General features: G+C 35.6%; 3 protein-coding genes across 3 annotated transcripts; 1 reads left to right on the forward strand and 2 right to left on the reverse strand.

Annotated features, from left to right (window-relative positions):
- The first annotated feature begins 1,067 nt into the window (after window positions 1-1,067).
- LOC107186717 (galactokinase-like) lies at window positions 1,068-4,904 on the forward strand. The gene is made up of 6 exons (XM_015574651.1): window positions 1,068-1,285; window positions 3,564-3,750; window positions 3,848-3,987; window positions 4,064-4,361; window positions 4,435-4,756; window positions 4,835-4,904. The coding sequence occupies exons 1-6, from the start codon at window positions 1,124-1,126 to the stop codon at window positions 4,902-4,904; spliced, it is 1,179 nt and encodes a 392-aa protein (XP_015430137.1). The 5' UTR covers window positions 1,068-1,123.
- Window positions 4,905-5,387: 483 nt separating this feature from the next.
- Window positions 5,388-8,731, reverse strand: LOC107186718 (geranylgeranyl pyrophosphate synthase). Its single transcript, XM_015574652.1, has 7 exons — window positions 8,294-8,731; window positions 6,484-6,638; window positions 6,270-6,414; window positions 6,082-6,202; window positions 5,853-5,992; window positions 5,693-5,795; window positions 5,388-5,617 (listed from the first exon to the last, which is right to left on the reverse strand). The coding sequence occupies exons 1-7, from the start codon at window positions 8,348-8,350 to the stop codon at window positions 5,388-5,390; spliced, it is 951 nt and encodes a 316-aa protein (XP_015430138.1). The 5' UTR covers window positions 8,351-8,731.
- Window positions 8,732-10,918: 2,187 nt separating this feature from the next.
- LOC107186740 (tyrosine kinase receptor Cad96Ca) lies at window positions 10,919-16,073 on the reverse strand. The gene is made up of 8 exons (XM_015574676.1): window positions 16,001-16,073; window positions 14,312-14,562; window positions 13,526-13,638; window positions 12,671-13,076; window positions 12,115-12,291; window positions 11,671-12,021; window positions 11,235-11,540; window positions 10,919-11,155 (listed from the first exon to the last, which is right to left on the reverse strand). The coding sequence occupies exons 1-8, from the start codon at window positions 16,053-16,055 to the stop codon at window positions 10,919-10,921; spliced, it is 1,896 nt and encodes a 631-aa protein (XP_015430162.1). The 5' UTR covers window positions 16,056-16,073.
- Window positions 16,074-17,931: the final 1,858 nt, after the last annotated feature.

Consider the following 17,931-nt stretch of genomic DNA (forward strand, 5'->3'; position numbering starts at 1 on the left):
CTCCCCTCTCTCTGCGATGTGCGAGCGAGAGAGGAATGACTCCATCGCTACTTCTGTACTTCGGTCTTGCTTCATCCCTACCATATCACCGCGCAGTCTACTATATATGTCCATGTACCACAGCCGATTCTGCGGTGTGATAATAGACTGCGCGTCGTATGGTAGGGATGAAGCGAGACCGAAGGACAGAAGTATCCTGATAACCAGTTGTGTGCAAGTCTCGGGCAAGTTGCCAGCAATAATGTACAACTGTTGTCTACAAAACTGTAGCCATCTATTTTCGAATTTGACTACGGTTTTGTAGACAACGCTTGATGTCAACACATTTACACAAGTTGCACGCAACTGTTGTAGGTAGGATAGTTGAGATTGCGGTAGATCTGTAGATTATGGACATAGTAATAAAAGGAGGGAGTATAAGCTGAATGGTTGCAAAGCGTCTTCCGGGGAGCGGGGAACATGGTCACGTGGTATTCTGAGCCATATTGGCGATTGGTTATGATCGCGCAAGCGCATGGTGCAATCTTGTTTTCATCGAGTAAAAGTGTACCCAGTGTAACCAGTTGAGGTGAGGTAATTATTTTGGACAAAAATATTTATATCTCTAATACAGACGAAGTATAGGGGTAGACATTTCATCTAATTTATTTTTTTGGTCCACTTTTCTGGGGCGACGTCGCCCCCTTTCAATTTTAGTGTCACTACCCACGACAGATTCACCGTTCTCATGATGTAGAGGTCGCTAAAATCACAGGCTGTTTAAGGTGTCGGTATTACAGTTTAGGTGGATCACCTACTCTCATAAGATGAAAAGTCTATTCTTATACCTTGTTATACTTATTGTTGTATTAATCGCTTTTGCTTCATTAAGCGAGGAAATTAAGGTTCAAAGAACACAAATTGAATCCTAATTGTTCTTATACATTCCTAAGTATGTATCCGTGCATACATACAAAGTTCGATGATAACGCGTTTGATAGTAATTTTTAGATAGCGGAGACAGTCGACACATGCCTATTATCAGTATATTGTAAATTTCGTAATGATTAAAATATATTTAATATCATCGTCTAATACTTAAACAACTGCTGAGATTAAAAAGAATTAAAAGAAATTGGTAAAAATGGTAACTATAGTGGCCAACATAGACGACATCAAATTAAAGGCTTTGGAAGCGTTCAAGAAAGAATTCGCTGAAAATGCAGATATTTGTGTATGTGCACCGGGTCGCGTGAATTTAATCGGAGAACACACTGACTACAACGAGGGTTTTGTATTGCCGATGGTAAAATTCCGAATATTTAAATAAATGTTGCACTTAATGTTATATAGAAATGAAACCATAGAGTTTCTAATTTTTTTCACTTTTTCAGTGGAAAGTGGAAAATGTACTTTATAAACATAATATTAAAGGAACTATTTTCAGTTACTATTTTGATCAATAGCTGTATTGCATCATCGTTTAAATCCGTGATGATTAACCTTTTTTTGCAGTAGGCCACAAAAAATTGAAAACTTAATACAGAGTAATCAGTAAGGGCCGTTGTAACGGCAACCTTAAGAAATTTAACTTATTAATTTATTGTAACTTTTACTTAATGGTTTTCACTTTAGCTGATTGAAGTGGGCCTAGTGATGGGCACCATTGACTAATGACTATTAGTCGATAGTTTTTAGTCGACTGAAATTTTGCTTTATAGGTTATGTATAGATTATATCATCAACTTTTCAGCACCATTGGTGTATTTACCTTTTGGAACTGTATTAGTTCATAGATAGAATTACAAAAATATAAGTGGTAAACAAGTTTTTTTAAACAATTACTAATATTCGATTTTTTGTAAGCTATTTAATATTGGCACTTAAAAAATTAAGTGCTCTAAATTTTTTATGAAAATCAATTAGGTTATAAGCAATAATTTAGCAAAAAAAATATATGGAAAAATTACAATTAGTTCGCATCGCGAAGAAAATAATCAAGATCCAGTTAATAGCGATCAATAGCTCGATAGTTCAAACGACTAAATGTAGTCGACTGAAGGTAGTCGTTGATTACTATCGACTTAGTCGATAGTTTTTAGTCGATGGTGCACAAAGAATTTGGGCAGATCGCGGGTTCATCATTCGTTTGAATTATTAATTAACATTTTTTGGAACAATATCATACTGTTTCGTTATTAATTTATAGATTATTACTATGTAATTTTGTTATTTTATTTAACGTTTCAATAATAGCCGTACTATTATTGGAACATTAAATTAACGTTAAATTAACCAATTGAAATTATTGATGGTGAAGTAAATGGAAAATAACGTATCATATTTTTTCTAGAATAGTATTTCACTTACTCATACAACATATATTTGGTAATTATTTAGAAGTTTGACTTCTTCACAGATTTCAATGATCTTGAAATTTGTTGTGAAGGTCATCATTCTAAACACCTTTTTCCTATCTGATAACGAGTTGTGTACATGTTTCGAGCAAATTGCCAGCAAATAATGACAAAAATTGTCTAAAAAAACCATAACCATCTGTTTCTGTATTTGGTTTGGGTTTTGCAGGCAACGCCAGCTGACAAAATGGTAAAGCATATTGGCAGCAAGTCTCGCAACATAATCTGTGTCAAATTGTGGGCAAAAACGGAACAGAATCTGCGCGAGCCAATTTGCTGCATATGTTGCTGCCAATGTGCGCGCAAGTTGTTTATACCAAATCTTGCATCAAACTTGTAGTTATAACTTTATAACAGGCATTGAACAACATTTGGCTTTGCAGGTTTTGCTGACTGGAAATTATTTTATGATAGATTTCTCAACAGTAAATAATTGTAATAATAACATGAATTTATAATGAATTGAATAAATACTAAAGAAATAAATTATATAAAGTCAAAAAGTAAAAAAAAGCGGCACAAGTGTATAAAATTAGTTCTTTCATGTCTATATATATGATCAACAACAATAAACTAACAAGGGAACCCCGCGGTGACTGATACACGCCGATACTGATCCAACTTTGTACACATGTTCATTAGATGTACCTAAAAATTTAGCCGTAAATTGTTCATACGCGTTTTTTACGCTAAGGGAGAAATCAACCCTTGTATGTAAGTGTTTATAAATCTTAAACCACAAAAAATATAGAAAAAACTGTTTAAATAAGAGTTAGACTATTTCTTGATGCCTATAAATCTGTGCGAAAAATTTGTTGAAAAATTAATTTTTTTATGAAAATCAAATTGACCCCTCTTTTCTTGTGAAATTTTCGGCACAGATTTATAGGCATTAAGAAACGATATAACTTTTATTTTAACAATTTTTTATATCTTTTGTGGTTGAAGATTTATAAGCACTTACATAGAAGGGTTGTATTCTTTCTTAACGTAAAAAACGGGTGCAAACGATTTGCAGCTAAATTCTTAGGTAAGTCTAATGAACATTTGTACAAAGTTGCATCAAAGTCTGGAAAATATCCAAAATTATTTCTCTCCATTGGAACACGAATTGTTTAATAGAAACAAATAAAAATATATTATCAAATGAACCGATTACTTTTTTAGGCACTACCTATGGTCACAGTGGTAGCTGGAAAACGAAGTAACACAAAAAAATGCAAGATTATCTCCCTCAGTGAGACACTAGGTTCTGAAAATTGGGTTGAATTTGAACTCATCACCAGAGAAAGTATAAAACCAGGTGAACCAAAGTGGGCTAATTATGTGAAAGGATGTATAGCACACTTTGTTTGTGAGTTTAACCCATATATTTTCATTATATTCCCATTATATTTTATTGAAAAATAATTAATTATATGTGATTGAATTATAATAAATACTATTTCTAGGTGATATACCAGCTTTTAATGCTGTAGTTGTATCCTCTGTACCCGTTGGAGCTGGACTAAGCAGTTCAGCTGCTCTAGAAGTGGCTACATATACCTTTTTAGAAGTGTTAACTGGACTGCAGTCAAAGCCAGAAGACAAGGTATATCAGTTGCAATTTATTTATTTTATACTATTTCATTGAAAAGAGGTAGAAGTTAGCACATAGTACGTTTCAGGCCTTGGCATGTCAGCGTGCTGAGCATGACTTTGCCAAAGTTCCATGTGGCATAATGGATCAATTCATTTCTGTGATGGGTAAAGTAGGGTATGCTCTGCTCCTAGATTGCAGAGATTTAACTACCAAGCAGATACCTATGTCACAAGCAGAAGACTATGTCTTTCTTATCACTAATTCAAATACTCCCCACAAGTTAAGCTCCAGTGCCTACTGTGAACGAAGAGAGAGCTGTTACCAAGCTGCACATAGGCTTAACAAAAAGAGTTTGCGTGAACTATCTGTAGATGACATTCAAGGTAAGAAAGTAACTTAAATAAGAAGATATTGCTTTATTAAATTGTTGTAATAATTGTAATCTATCATTTTCAGTGTTGCAATCACAGAATGTGTCTGAGGACATGATAAAAAGGACTCGCCATGTAGTTACAGAGATTCAGCGGACGATTGATGCAGCAGTGGCACTTGAAAAGGGAGACTTTGACATGTTTGGGAAATTAATGAATGAAAGTCATGATTCACTGCGAGATGATTATGAGGTTTCTTCTGTCGAACTTGACACCTTGGTGTCAGCAGCAAGGGAGATGAAAGGTGTTTTGGGTAGTCGTTTAATTGGTGCTGGTTTTGGGGGCTGTACAGTAACCTTGCTACAAAAAAATGTGACCAATGAAGTCATTAGTCATATAAAGTCTAAGTAAAATGCTGTTCCCTTTTTAACACTGTTAGCTTTACTGACTGATGATGTTCTGAAAAACATATTGTTTTTGTACAGGTATCCTGGACAAGCAACATTTTACATCGCACAGCCTACAACAGGAGCAAGAATACTGTACAGAGCTTGAATGATATACTACTAAAATAAAAAAAAATGAAAAGTAAAGGATCCTTCAGACATATGTAACATTGATACAATGTAAAGAAACGAAATAATAATAGAGAAATGATTTATTTATGTAATAATTTTGGTAATCGAAGTAATAAGTTTGTCGCAATATAATATACGTATATGTACGTATTATTTGTATTAGTATAGTAATCAAGAATGCTCTGAATACACACTCAAGTATTGTATAAAAGAAAATTAACACTCATAGTATTTTTAACAAATCGCAAAATAAGTGTATAATTTCACTGAAAATTTAATTTTTATTGTCTAGAATTTATATTACATATGAAGTAAAATAAATGAAAATGTAGTGCCTTGTATATGTGACAAAAATATATAGTTATAACTGGACACTATTGCCACATACACGTGTGTATATCTGGGATATGAAACAGGTATTCGTACCTGTGCAATGCCAGTTGTACATTATACAAATTACTTAAGATGTAGTTTTCCTACTTTGTTGAGTATCTTGATGCTTCCAATTTAAGAACTCATCTAAAAATGCTATTAACAAAGGGTTCCCCCCCAATCGTTGAATCTCGTTCCTCGCTTTCTTATCCAATTCTTCGAACACTGCTCTTGTATAAGCGAAGGAACCAAATTTTTCTAACAAGTTAACACAGTATCGTTTCACTTCGATATCCTTGGTTCGTTGTCGCAAAATGTCTTTATATCTGTTCATTAAGGAATAATGCTTCTGTTTATCGAAATACCCTGGAAGAATATATGGGCAAAGGATACTCATCAGCTGTCGGTCCTCTGGATGGCTCCGTATAGCATGAATGATGGGAAAACTAAATTTCCCTTCCGACAGATCCTCGCAGAAACTTTTGTTCTCAAAGTACTGTAAAGATCGCTACAGTATACTAAAACATTAAGACTCATATTAAACTACACTTACATCCTTGAGGCAAAGATTACAATAATCGTCACGAATCTGAAAGTAGAGCCCTAAGATTCCAGCTAGAGGTGTATAGTCCTCTTTGCAATCTGAAAACAACTGCATTAAACGGACAGCCAAATTGAAGAGTCCACCCGTTTCTGTAACACATTTATTAGTTATAATGTTCATGCCTGTTACAAAGAAGTGAGATACTCAAAATCATTTTTAGAATATTGTTACTTCTTACTCTGAATAGTCATCTGCTTGTAGGCAGTTTCAGATGGACAAATGTAGTTGTCTCTCCAGTAAATTTCCATACCCTGACCTCTATGAAGTTCCAACAACTGTTCTAAATACACTTGTGTAGCCTGACAAGACAGAGAGTATTAAACTGAAAGTTTTTATAGGAGAAAGGATTGTATTGATGCTATTTACCTCTGGATGATTCAAAGCAATAACTCTTTCCAATGCAATAAAAATCGCATAATTCGCAGCATTTATTGTACTAGCTATCCCATAAATATTATGGGTTACAGGAATACCTCTCCTTAGAACTGAATTGTCTTGAATGTCGTCAAGTCTGTAAAAGTGATACCAATTTTAATTGAACAGTAATCAAGTGAGAACAAATGGTATCTTATCAACTTACAAGAGGCTAGAAGTGTGAAGCATCTGTATTATATCTCCAACTGCTTGTAGCTTATCCTGTGGTATCTTTAACCAGTAATTTAAAGCATGTGCTAGCTTTGCCCTGATATCTTTACCAGGAACTTGTAGAATATAACTGATAGGTTCCAGTAATATCTACAAAACATAAAATTCTAAGTGCTGAAGCACGAAATCGTGTTAACATGAAATTTTTATTCCCCAATGATAAGTCCCATCTATGTTTGTTACAATAACTTAAAACATTATTCAAAATGCATAGAAAGAAAAGGCAAATGAAAGTAATGTAGACATTTTTATCTCAAATCTTATTCAATGAAATAACTACTTATCTGAATACATTAAATAAATGTTATATTTTATGTATGTTTAAAATAAGTAGTACTTCATCTATTATCAAGTATTTCATCTGGATTATGAAGCTTCTATGGAAAACTCAAGTGAGTCTGAAATTTGATGCGACCACACTTAGACTTCTTTGTTTTTCAATTTTACCAACTGAACATAAAGGAAAACTACCTTGAATACAGATCTTATATGGACAATAATACTGTGAGAATGTATTAATGAATACTCTACTACTCTTATAATAAAATTTACTTAAAAAGAACTTGTTTTCCTTACAATAAACGTTATAAAATATATAAAATTCATAATCAGTAATTCAGAATTGTCAAAGTAAAACTTAAAATAAAAACAGTAAATGTCTCTTTTATGCAAGGGCAAATTGATTGATAAATCATTGATCAAAATAAGCTTTTGTAACACAGATCAAGGTTTAAGCCTCAGAAGGCTAATGTAATGAATATGACATGGTGAACATACCCTGATAACCACTTGTATGCAAGTTTGGAGCAAATTGCCAGCAAATAATGACAAAAGTTGTCTAAAAAATCATAGCCATCTGTTTCCGCATTTGACTTGGGCTTTGCAGGCAAAACCTGCTGACAAAATGGTAAAGCAAATTGGCAGCAAATTAGCAGCAAGTCTTGCAATACAACCCAGGCTAACTAAAGTATGTCAATTTATAACCTAGGCTATATTGCAAGACTTTCTCCTAATTTGCTGCCAATTTCCGTGCAAGTTTTTGATAGCAGATCTTGCATGAAACTTGTAGGCATGTTGAGTACGTAACATTATATCAGGCATTGGACAAAATCTGGCGTTATAAGTTTGGCTGCCTGGGTAGATTCATTTTGATCCATAGCAAAAATTTCATCGTGTATCATTCATTTTGGAAATGAAATTATGCACAAAATTGATATACAACTAATATATATTCTATATATATAATATACATATACCATGTAGCGTTTATTTATTTTTTTGGTATAATAGATGTTTACATTTTCAGTGTATAATTATAAGATAGTAAGTATAATAAAAATCTAGAATTAATAGAATAAGAAACATATATAATAATATTTCATTATCCGTTTGTTTGTTTCCAATAATCTTTTCATACTTTATAACAAAGAATATAATGATAATCATTGCCATTAGGTTCAAATAACGCTGCACCTGATAGGCAATGTTTAATTTAAACGAGAAGAGATGATCGTAAAAGTTAATAACTGTTATTTGTAGATGTTAACAATTTCGTGTCGTCTCTGTTATTAATTTTCCTTCAAAATTTCGTTTTACGGATTTTCATATTAATGCAGGCCATAAACTGAGTCTGATGGTATTGCTTGGAAAAAGAGCAACTAAAATAATTTAAGAATGAAAAGATAGTTTCGTTTGTTGTCACTTTGACAGGTTGCTTTTGACCCAGTTTTTAGGGAAATACTAACCTCATCTTCCTCCTTGTCGCCGGTCTTGGAATACGGAATATTTCTTTTCTGCTCCATGTTCCGGTTTGAACCAAACTAGCAAATTTGTAGCCACTGTTGTTATATATGAAATAGATCAATTATTAGTGCTTGCGAAAAACAAAGTTTTTGTCGTATTTTAATCACTCGATATAAATGACGGCCGTCGTCTGCTAGGCGGTCACGTTGCTGCAAGGTTCGATCATCGATGTTGATCGATGTTAAGGTGGTTTCTTAGACTCAGTGCCCCGAATTAATAATCGTACTAGGTAGTGTGATATATTTATTCATGAATAGATTGTGAATATTTACATAAATGCAGATTTTTATAGACTAGTTTATAGGAACTGAAATCAAGTAAAAATTGATTTACTGTATTACATAGGAGTTTCGTAAGGTTTTAACCTTACGGCTGCTGTCGTCGGGCGCGTCGCACAGTGGGAAAAAGTGCGATTGTAGCTAGACATAAGTGACAAAAGTCATTTTTTCTCAGGTATCCCACATAGGCATATGCCATATGTAATAGACTGCGCGTGCTAGAATAAGTGGATTTTACAACAAGACTGGGTTCCGGCGCATTCGGCCCAATTGACAATGAGAATGTGCAAAGTTCTGTTTTCGGAGGTCTGGGATAGAACGATATGGCCATCAAATTCACCCGATCTCAACGCAACGGATTATTCAGTTTGGTCAATTTTGGAGCGAAAAATGTCCTCTAAAAAATACACCACCGTAGAACAGTTAAAGTCTGCTTTAGAAAGAGCCTGAAATCAAATTATTACTGAAGAGTGTGCTAGCATAGCAAATAATTTTAAGAAGCGTCTCAGAGCTTGTGTGAAGGCTAAAGGAGGACATTTTGCGTACTTATTGTAAAATTTTATTTAGCGTTTTGTATTCTTTAAAATAAAATAAAAATTGTTTTAATTCGATGGGTTTTCATAGAGTTATCGTTCTTCGAAAGTATTGCGGGTATTTCATTGTCACCCTTTACACTTAAAAAATTAATTATTTCTTAAGCTACAATAGTTGTAGAATTATAGACAGGTTGAATTTTTTAAATATTTCATATATGTAATATTTATAGGAATAATCATTTAAAACAGTATTATTGGTTCACTTTTACTTTGTACTATATTAATAAGTTATGTATTATTACACCCTAGACATGATACGAAGTGTAGTTGATTATGACTGAAAATATCTATGTAAAAATATTGAAACATTTTATGAAAACGATATTCTATACACCACACATTCTGTGATGAAATATGCGAGTTAAACGCAACACCGTATGTATTTCATCCTGGCGACAGAGTGGGGTACGGGCACGTGTGTGGGGAAACGTGAGAGTGAGGGGCGTTACCAATATACAACAAGAGGGAGTCCGATTAACGAGCGGCCACTGTAAATATTGTTATCTAATAAAACTATATATCCGCTAAATTTTTCGATCGGTGGCGCTACCCGTGGTAATTTGCTAAAACAGCTAGCCAAATATACCGACAAGTGAGTGAAAATTCCTATGTACAGTGGCCGCTCGTTTATTGTATATTTCGGGGCTGTAGAGGGCCAGAATTCCAGGAATTATACAATAAACGTGCGCCAATTATCCGAACGCTTTCCCCACCACTCGGCCATGAAGTTGCGCAACGCAGCTACACATGTATAGGGTGGGCTTGGTATACGCAGTTTACGATTATGTTAATTATCTCCGTTATTTTTAGAGATATCAGGAAAGTGTATTCACAGAAGTTTTTTAGTGTGGGGAGGGCTATTACTTACCAGTCACAGTTTTTTTAGTAGGTGAAGGATCTTTTGAGTTCTCAAAGTTAATTATGTTCTTTTATTAATGATATTGAAATACTATAGAATAAAAATACTTTCTTTTTTACATAAATCGATTCTTCTAAACATGCTGCGTAATAAAGTATGAAGGTATTATGTGAAAAAATTAATAATTCGTGACATACTTTAGCGGCAATTGCGTGTGATCCGCGAGATAAGAAGCAATGAAATTGCCGCCAATATTCATTTCACCAATTCATTGTACCAATAAAAACATTATTAAAACAGTATTATATACATTTCACTTTCTGTGATGAGATATGCGTGTTAAACGCGACACCGTAATGTTCCGGCCTGGGTCCTGGGTGTGCTGGGCAACAAAGTAGGGTACGCGCACGTGTGTGAGAAATACGGCTGAGCAAGGAGCGTCGCTTCCGTACAGATAATGGTAGCGCGGGAATTGAATGTCTACTACACTAGGAATTTTCATTCACTTGTCGGTATGATTGGGTAGCAGTTTGAGCGAATTGCCACGGGTGATGCCACCGGTCGAAAAAATAGTGGTATTCCGCGTTAAATACGATTTTAACAGTGTTCTGGTCGTTTATTGTCATGATCAATGACAGAGGATTAATCTACGTTCTTTCAGCTATAAATCCAGTGCTTTATCTAGAATCTAGACGAATGCTATCCGTATAACAGTGTAAGAGCTGTCCGAAGTGAACTAAACGAGCAGCGTATCACGGGAAGCAGTGACTATATGTATATGTATGCAGAATGCAGGCAGATACATAACATATATGTACAGATAAAAATCACTGATCACAATTTTTCACCGCTGAGATTAAGTACATTGTAGTATGAGTGATCAGGGAACCTGTCCAATTCAATGTAATCAATTTCATCGAGTAGAAGACCTTCTGCCAAGCCAACGAGTTCCCCGAAAGATGGCCTGCATGCTGGATCTTTGTCCCAACAGTAGTACATTATGTTGTACAGTTCTCTCTTACAGTGTTCTGGTCTGTCCAACCTATAACCTTCTTTGATTCTTCTCATTACCTACAAGAGAAACATTATTTTACTTTAACAAATTTTACTTGTACAATTATTCTGACTATGTTAACATTGAGAACTGCACCTCAGCGGCTGCCAGGCCAGGATAAGGTGTGGATCCCAAAGTTACAATTTCCCATATCAGTATGCCAAAACTCCATATATCCGATTTAACGGAAAATATATTGTCGTACAGACTTTCCGGCGCCATCCATCGAATAGGCAACCGGCCTTCGGACTTTCTTTCGTATATTTGATTGGCAGCTATGTCTCGAGCAAATCCAAAGTCCGCTACCTTGCACACACGATTTTCATCGATCAGTATATTCCTGGCAGCTAAATCTCTGTGTATAATTCCTTTAGACGCCAGATACTCCATACCTTTGGCAATCTACGAAATATAAACTATTGAGATTTTGAGATTCGCAGAGGCTCAGAAACTGAGTCGTGGTAGGAGATGACATAATTTATGGTACAAGTTGTATTATTTTGTTTGATACACTGAAACATTACACCCATACCTGATAAACAAATCCAGTTAGATCTCTGGATGTCAGTCCAGGCCCTCCATGATTCCGTTCTTCTCTGGATATCCTCAAAAAGCTTTGCAATTTTCCTCCGCTGATATATTCTAAGATAACGAACATGGGTTCGCGTTCTGTACAGCAACCTAGTAATCTGACGACGTTAGGATGAGGTTCCATATTTTTCATGACTCTTAGCTCCTGTGCTAGATCCAAACGGTCTCTTTCTGTGGCATTTTCTTTAAGAGTTTTCACAGCGACTATCTTCGTTCCAGACTTCTCGTCGATGTCCAAGGCTTCGCATTTCCAAACTTGACCGAAGCAGCCTTCTCCAAGAATATTGAAGACCTGTGATAAATTAACACGGTAGCTGTTTAGCGGTTGTTATTTTGTTTCAATACTTATCGTTAATAACAATGAAAATATGTAAATTTCACCAGCCTTCAGTCGATGTCGAGGAAATTCCCACTTATTTTCTGGTTTGTTCTTTATGCCAATGTGACTGTCCTTTTCCCAAGTTTCATATCGGTTGGTGTTAGCTTTTGGACCACGCCATCTTTTCAGAACAAGGGATGGGTCGTCCGATATGTTCGAGACTTTGACCGAAGCGTGTTCTTTCTGTAAGGAAAAAGTGACTCTTTGAATGTTACTGGGGACGTCCTTTTAATGTGGCAGACAGAATGTGGCTGGCTTTTGCTTCCATACTTTGTAAATTTTATAAAGAATAAAAAGAAATCCTTTCCATTGTAAATCTTCCTTTCTGCATAGTAGCTTGCATAAACTTATCGATGAACTACTTCTTTACTGATTTTAATGTCCTTAAAATAAATCGTTCAACATTCTGAGCACTTTTTCTTGTACATACAACTGGCGTACGAGTTTGGTTTCAGAGATACAGATGTATGGGAAAAAAATACTCAGAATATTGACCTTGATGTAGCTTATCGACAAGGTTACCGTAACCCGTACCAATACTGTCATCGTAAACTTATCATACCATGTCCTTTTTGGACCTCCTATGTCCACAGAATTTATTTCGCAGAGACCAGGCGCCCATCCCAAGAACCACCACAAGTACACAGACTGCAATGACGGGCACCAAAATCATGGCGATATCTTGAGAAGGCGGTGCCTCGGTAGGTGTAATTTTCGAGCTGAAAGGCGGTCCCTCAATCTCATTCTGCTCCTTTGATGCTTCAGATAGTTTGATAGTACTAGTGTTATCCTCGCTCGGTTTCACCTCTTCTGGCTGTAACTTGGTTGTTTTCGGTATACTGACCGGCGACGAAGGTACCATTGGTTTATAAGGTAATCCCGGCCTGGGATACCTCTGCAGATTAGGTAAGGCCAACAGAGACGGTCGTATTCTGTCGGCAGATACATGTTGGCCAGGAAACGGGTTCCTACAGAGGGAAAATCAACAGAATTAAGCAATGTTCGGTAGTAACGAATTTGATAAAAACTTGTCCCACCCTTCAGCCGGTTGTGAATCGATTTATCCAAATTCCGTAAGTTTGCTCTCAAGGCTGTCGGATTGTTTCGTATAAAAAGTACACAAACCAGATCTTGCCGAAGCTGTGTTCAACTGGGTTTGATTAATTCTATCCCAACCTCCGGTTATTCTATTACAATCAGATTTGACCGGAGCCAGAGTGAAAAACTACGCTATCAGAAAACCATAAAGGTGATTCGACCGCTCGATATTATTACTACACGTTATACAGGATATACAATATTTCTGCCAAAAATAATGTTTGCTATTATTAAATTAGTTCAATGAGTTTTTCCAACGAATCAGTTCAGCTCGATTGTCCCACTCTGATGTCCTCTATGGATAATTTGGATAACCCACCTAGTTTGTCCACCATTGGGATCCGAAGTATTTTTTATAGTGACGTAGACCTCGGTCTTTGTTGTGAGTTGACCGTCGGAAACGGTTACGTAAAGGAACAGGCTCTGCCCTCCCTGGAAACAAGAAATAGGAAACGTCGTTCAATCTCAAAACACTGACCATACGCGGCTCATATTACGTTCTCGTCATCCCAAAAGGAATGCGCGTACTTTGTCCCCGTGTTACGACCAAAACTCGTACGCTTATATGTATACATTATACCTTTCTAAAAATGCGATTCAAGGGACCCTGTAGATTTTGACGAACGGCGAATACTAGTATTATTGTATTAGACGCGAAATAATAGACTCTTTAATAATGTTACTTTCATCATTCAGTTTTAAACTGTTATTGTCAATTACAATACAATAATATTTTTACGAATACGTAAAAAAGTCACACACCGTTATATGTATCGTATCGTATCAGTGAATAATACCGATAGATGATATGATTCGAGGATACACGACACGTGGATACCCACCTTTTGTAACCATTAAATCGTGGATTTTCATTTTTTAGGAAAATTTCAAACTACATTGTATTTATCAGTTGACTTTAAACAAATGTTGTCAATCACAATAATTTTTGTAATTAACTGCAATTAGTGTCTTTAGTTACGCTCTTGTTCAAAGCGAAATAGACCAACGAGAGTCACGTAAATCGATCTCCTAACGAATCAAGTATTTTTATAAGGACCGTCAACATAAATAATTAATCGACAACTGGGATTAAAATAATGCCTACCCGGTCCTTGAGTGTGTCATTAACGTAAATAATGCCGGTACTATTGTCAATGAAAAAAGGAAGCGGTGACTGCTGTTTGTCGTCACCATTGAAGTTGTGCCCAATGAGTTCCAGACCGTAGGTTAACCGGTCCTGTTCGTTATCCTCGGCGCGGGCTCTAGTTACCACACTTCTCAACGGCTCAGTATCCCAAATCAGAAGGTTTCGATCAATGTACATTACAGGTGGCGTGTTGTCACTGAATTGATTTTCTGAAATGTAAATTACCAATTATGACTGTATTTCCATTACGTCAGAATGAAAATGGCAAAGCTGCTGTTTATGGGTCCCACCCGCAATGACCTTGACCTTGACACAGGTTATCAAGATCACCCTTCTCAGTGAAGGGCATTCAGATGAGAATCAACTACCACTAATTTTCCAGATGAAATTTTGAAAATACGTACTTTTATGTCGTTTTTTTTACGCTGAATTCAATTATGTATATAATGTAATTCTTTCCAAAGTTTAAAAAAAATTTGTTGAAAAAATTATGGGATCGTAAAATTCATACTCTTATCTGTGTAATACTACTTACATACATTATAAACAAAATTTCAAGCCAAAATCTTCATTTTCATCGAGCTTATAACGTTTTTCATTTTTATGTTAGGTGGAAATGGTAGTGAAAGTAGGCGCATGAGGGCTCCTACGCTAGACAGCACTAGTCTAACCATTATGTATTGTATGTACACAGTTAGATTTGTATAGGTACTATACACACACCAGTCTGGGTTTACTATGCCAATACAGAAACATGAGTTTGTGGTCTAATAAATGTAGAAATACAAGTCTGGGTTAGGTCTGGACAACATACAGATAACGTATTATATATTAAAAATACCTATTATATTGACAATATTCACGATGTATTATCAATATCTTCTCACGTATTAATAATATACATATATCAAAATAAATTAATAATTATATAATATATACCTATATTAAAATAAATTTTCTCCGAGTTATTTCAATCAGAACTGATTGATTCTAAGCCGTATGCTTTTAAAAAATGGCCATTTTACATCGAGTACTTCGAATTGAACCGACTCAACTGTACTTTCGAATCGAATTGTTTCCAAGGATTATGTAGGTCATCAGAAAACTCTTGATAAATCTGCACTTTGTTTTTTTTTTGTTGTAACGGAATACGCGTTCAAAGTGTTGGATGTATTAAGAAACTATTTTCCGTAACATTGACAAAATTGTGTGGATACTTATTGTTTCTCCAAGTAAATATAATTTCATATGTCTGTTATTAAATAATAATTCATGACTAAATTTCTATATTTATGTATAAACATTTCCGATAACTTGTGCCAATTTCATTATCTCTCCGTTTTATCTTTTTCGTGATGCAATATTAAAATATCTCATTGTTACTATTTATTAGCTCAAAGCAGGGGTTCTCAACCTGGGGCCATATGGCTCCCACGTGGCCCCAGGATATTACTGGATTCCAATTACTGTATTTTGTAGAAATTATAAAAATTGTAATACAAATGTTCTATTTCCAAACAGAACATTTGAATAGCTACGGTTCTACCGATAGGACAGGGGGCCACAGGAAGGAAACAAGGTCGAAAGGGGGTCACAGTCAGAAAACGGTTGAGAAACACTAGTTTAAAGAATCATGAAAGGTCTTACCGACAGTAGTCCACAGGCAAAGCGCCGTAATAATAATGGTCAGCCTGCCGAACATCACGCTACATCAGTTTAGAACACGTTAAATAGGAACACAGCACTTTTAAAACCACCTGGACAATAAATTCCTATCGAAATCTCAAAAATTCATCGTTTCCTCTACACAACCGCACATTAATCACTGGTCCAGTGTTAGGTACCTGATGATAAAGCCTCAAGCTTCCCATGTCCGAGCTCTGAACTGAAATCCTCGAATTTCAATCTCCCAGTTACGTTTTGAAGGATCTTAAAACCAATCATTACAGATCGCTGATCTTTTTACTCGGCAATTTAAGCTCACAAACGATCAGATAGGACAACGCTCGAGCTATCGCTTTCTCTCGGTTCGGATGATCGAACGGTGTAAGTTTGTAGAGCGATAATCCATACCGTACTGGAGGATTTATAGCATGAGAATATTCCCAGTAAAAGTGCTAATATTTTTCATTCAGGTAACTAAGATATCACCGATCCTGTGATTGAGAATTATGGAGATTCGGATTCGTCTCTTGGCTTGGCATTCGATTTTTTTCACTGACTAGGAAAGTCAGGTTTACGTAGTCGTTTCTAGAACTTTAAGATCAGATCCTATGAACAGGATTTTTCAAATCAGGTCCATTACAGATACTGCTAAATTCTTTCACTGGTTTAGAAATCTGACAATTTAATCGTCGATCACTTTCTCACTCAGCTTCAGAGCATTAAAACTCATCCCATATCCCAGTTTAGCCACCGGGTGACCCTGACGTTATTAAATCTTCTTACTGCTTTATCGTAGATACTTTCTTCGATGAATCACGGATTACATCGTCGATCGAAACCTGGTTGACTTTCGGACACCTTGAAGATCGAGCACTGACTTTATCTGCGTCGCGACACGATCTGGTACCGAGCACGGTGGTAGCCAAGACGATCGAACCTGTATCATTGGCGTAGAAGGTGTATCTTATAGATTACTTTCACATACAATTAAATCATTCACTGAATGAGTCAGGTGAAGAAAATGTCTCATCAGTGCACTTATTAAATTCTATTACTTTTTTTTATAGTTGTTTCTGAGGTTGTATCTCTATATGTATACGTTTTTTAAATACTACAGTTAAATATATAGTTAGAATGATATATTCTCACATGCATCATCGATGAAATCAAATTAAAACTGATTTTTCATCCGATGAATTAGTAAACATTGATTGAAGCTTGTCATTTTTTGTAATTATTATCGAGTTTGTTTTTCTTGTATGTACTATCCCAGATAGCACATGACGCCTTCAAGACGCCTATTTTACGGCTATTTTAGGGCTAAAGCGTCTTCAAGTCGTCTTCAAGGCGTCATGTGCCATCTGGGTATATTTCATAAATGTATCCAGGAAGATTTATCTTTAATTGCATTATTATTATAGAGACCAACAGACAAATTAGTACACACTGACAGAAATGGTCTATTTTGTTATAAGTATTAGTGTTACTAAGTTTGTGTTTTGTATCTAAATACTCGTTACAAGTATTTCGCATGACTTGTTTTCATTTGGATCGTCGATGGAAAGTTGTTTCGTTCGTCATAACGCTGACTGAAATTTCTTTCTTTCTATAATTGTTTCTGATTTGAATTTTCTGTATGCAGATATTATTCTAGGCTACCAATCGTAGCGTTTAACCAACGTTACCGCGGGAACTCAGCCAGCAGACTCGCGCTCTGATTGGTCGGGGTTTTTTGTTAATATCTCGTTACCAAAGCCTAGGATAACATTTTTGCTAAGGAAAAACGTGTTTGAAATCACCTCACGAGTCTCCCATTTCCGGGTCCTCCAACATTTTTGTTACATCCTGTATATATACGCGGGACCATAGACATAGTAGCATAGTTAGTATTGTAGCTCATTGTTGAGAATCAA

This window comes from Dufourea novaeangliae, unplaced genomic scaffold (genome assembly GCF_001272555.1).
Source record: "Dufourea novaeangliae isolate 0120121106 unplaced genomic scaffold, ASM127255v1 scaffold87, whole genome shotgun sequence".
Classification (NCBI taxonomy): Eukaryota; Metazoa; Arthropoda; class Insecta; order Hymenoptera; family Halictidae; genus Dufourea; species Dufourea novaeangliae.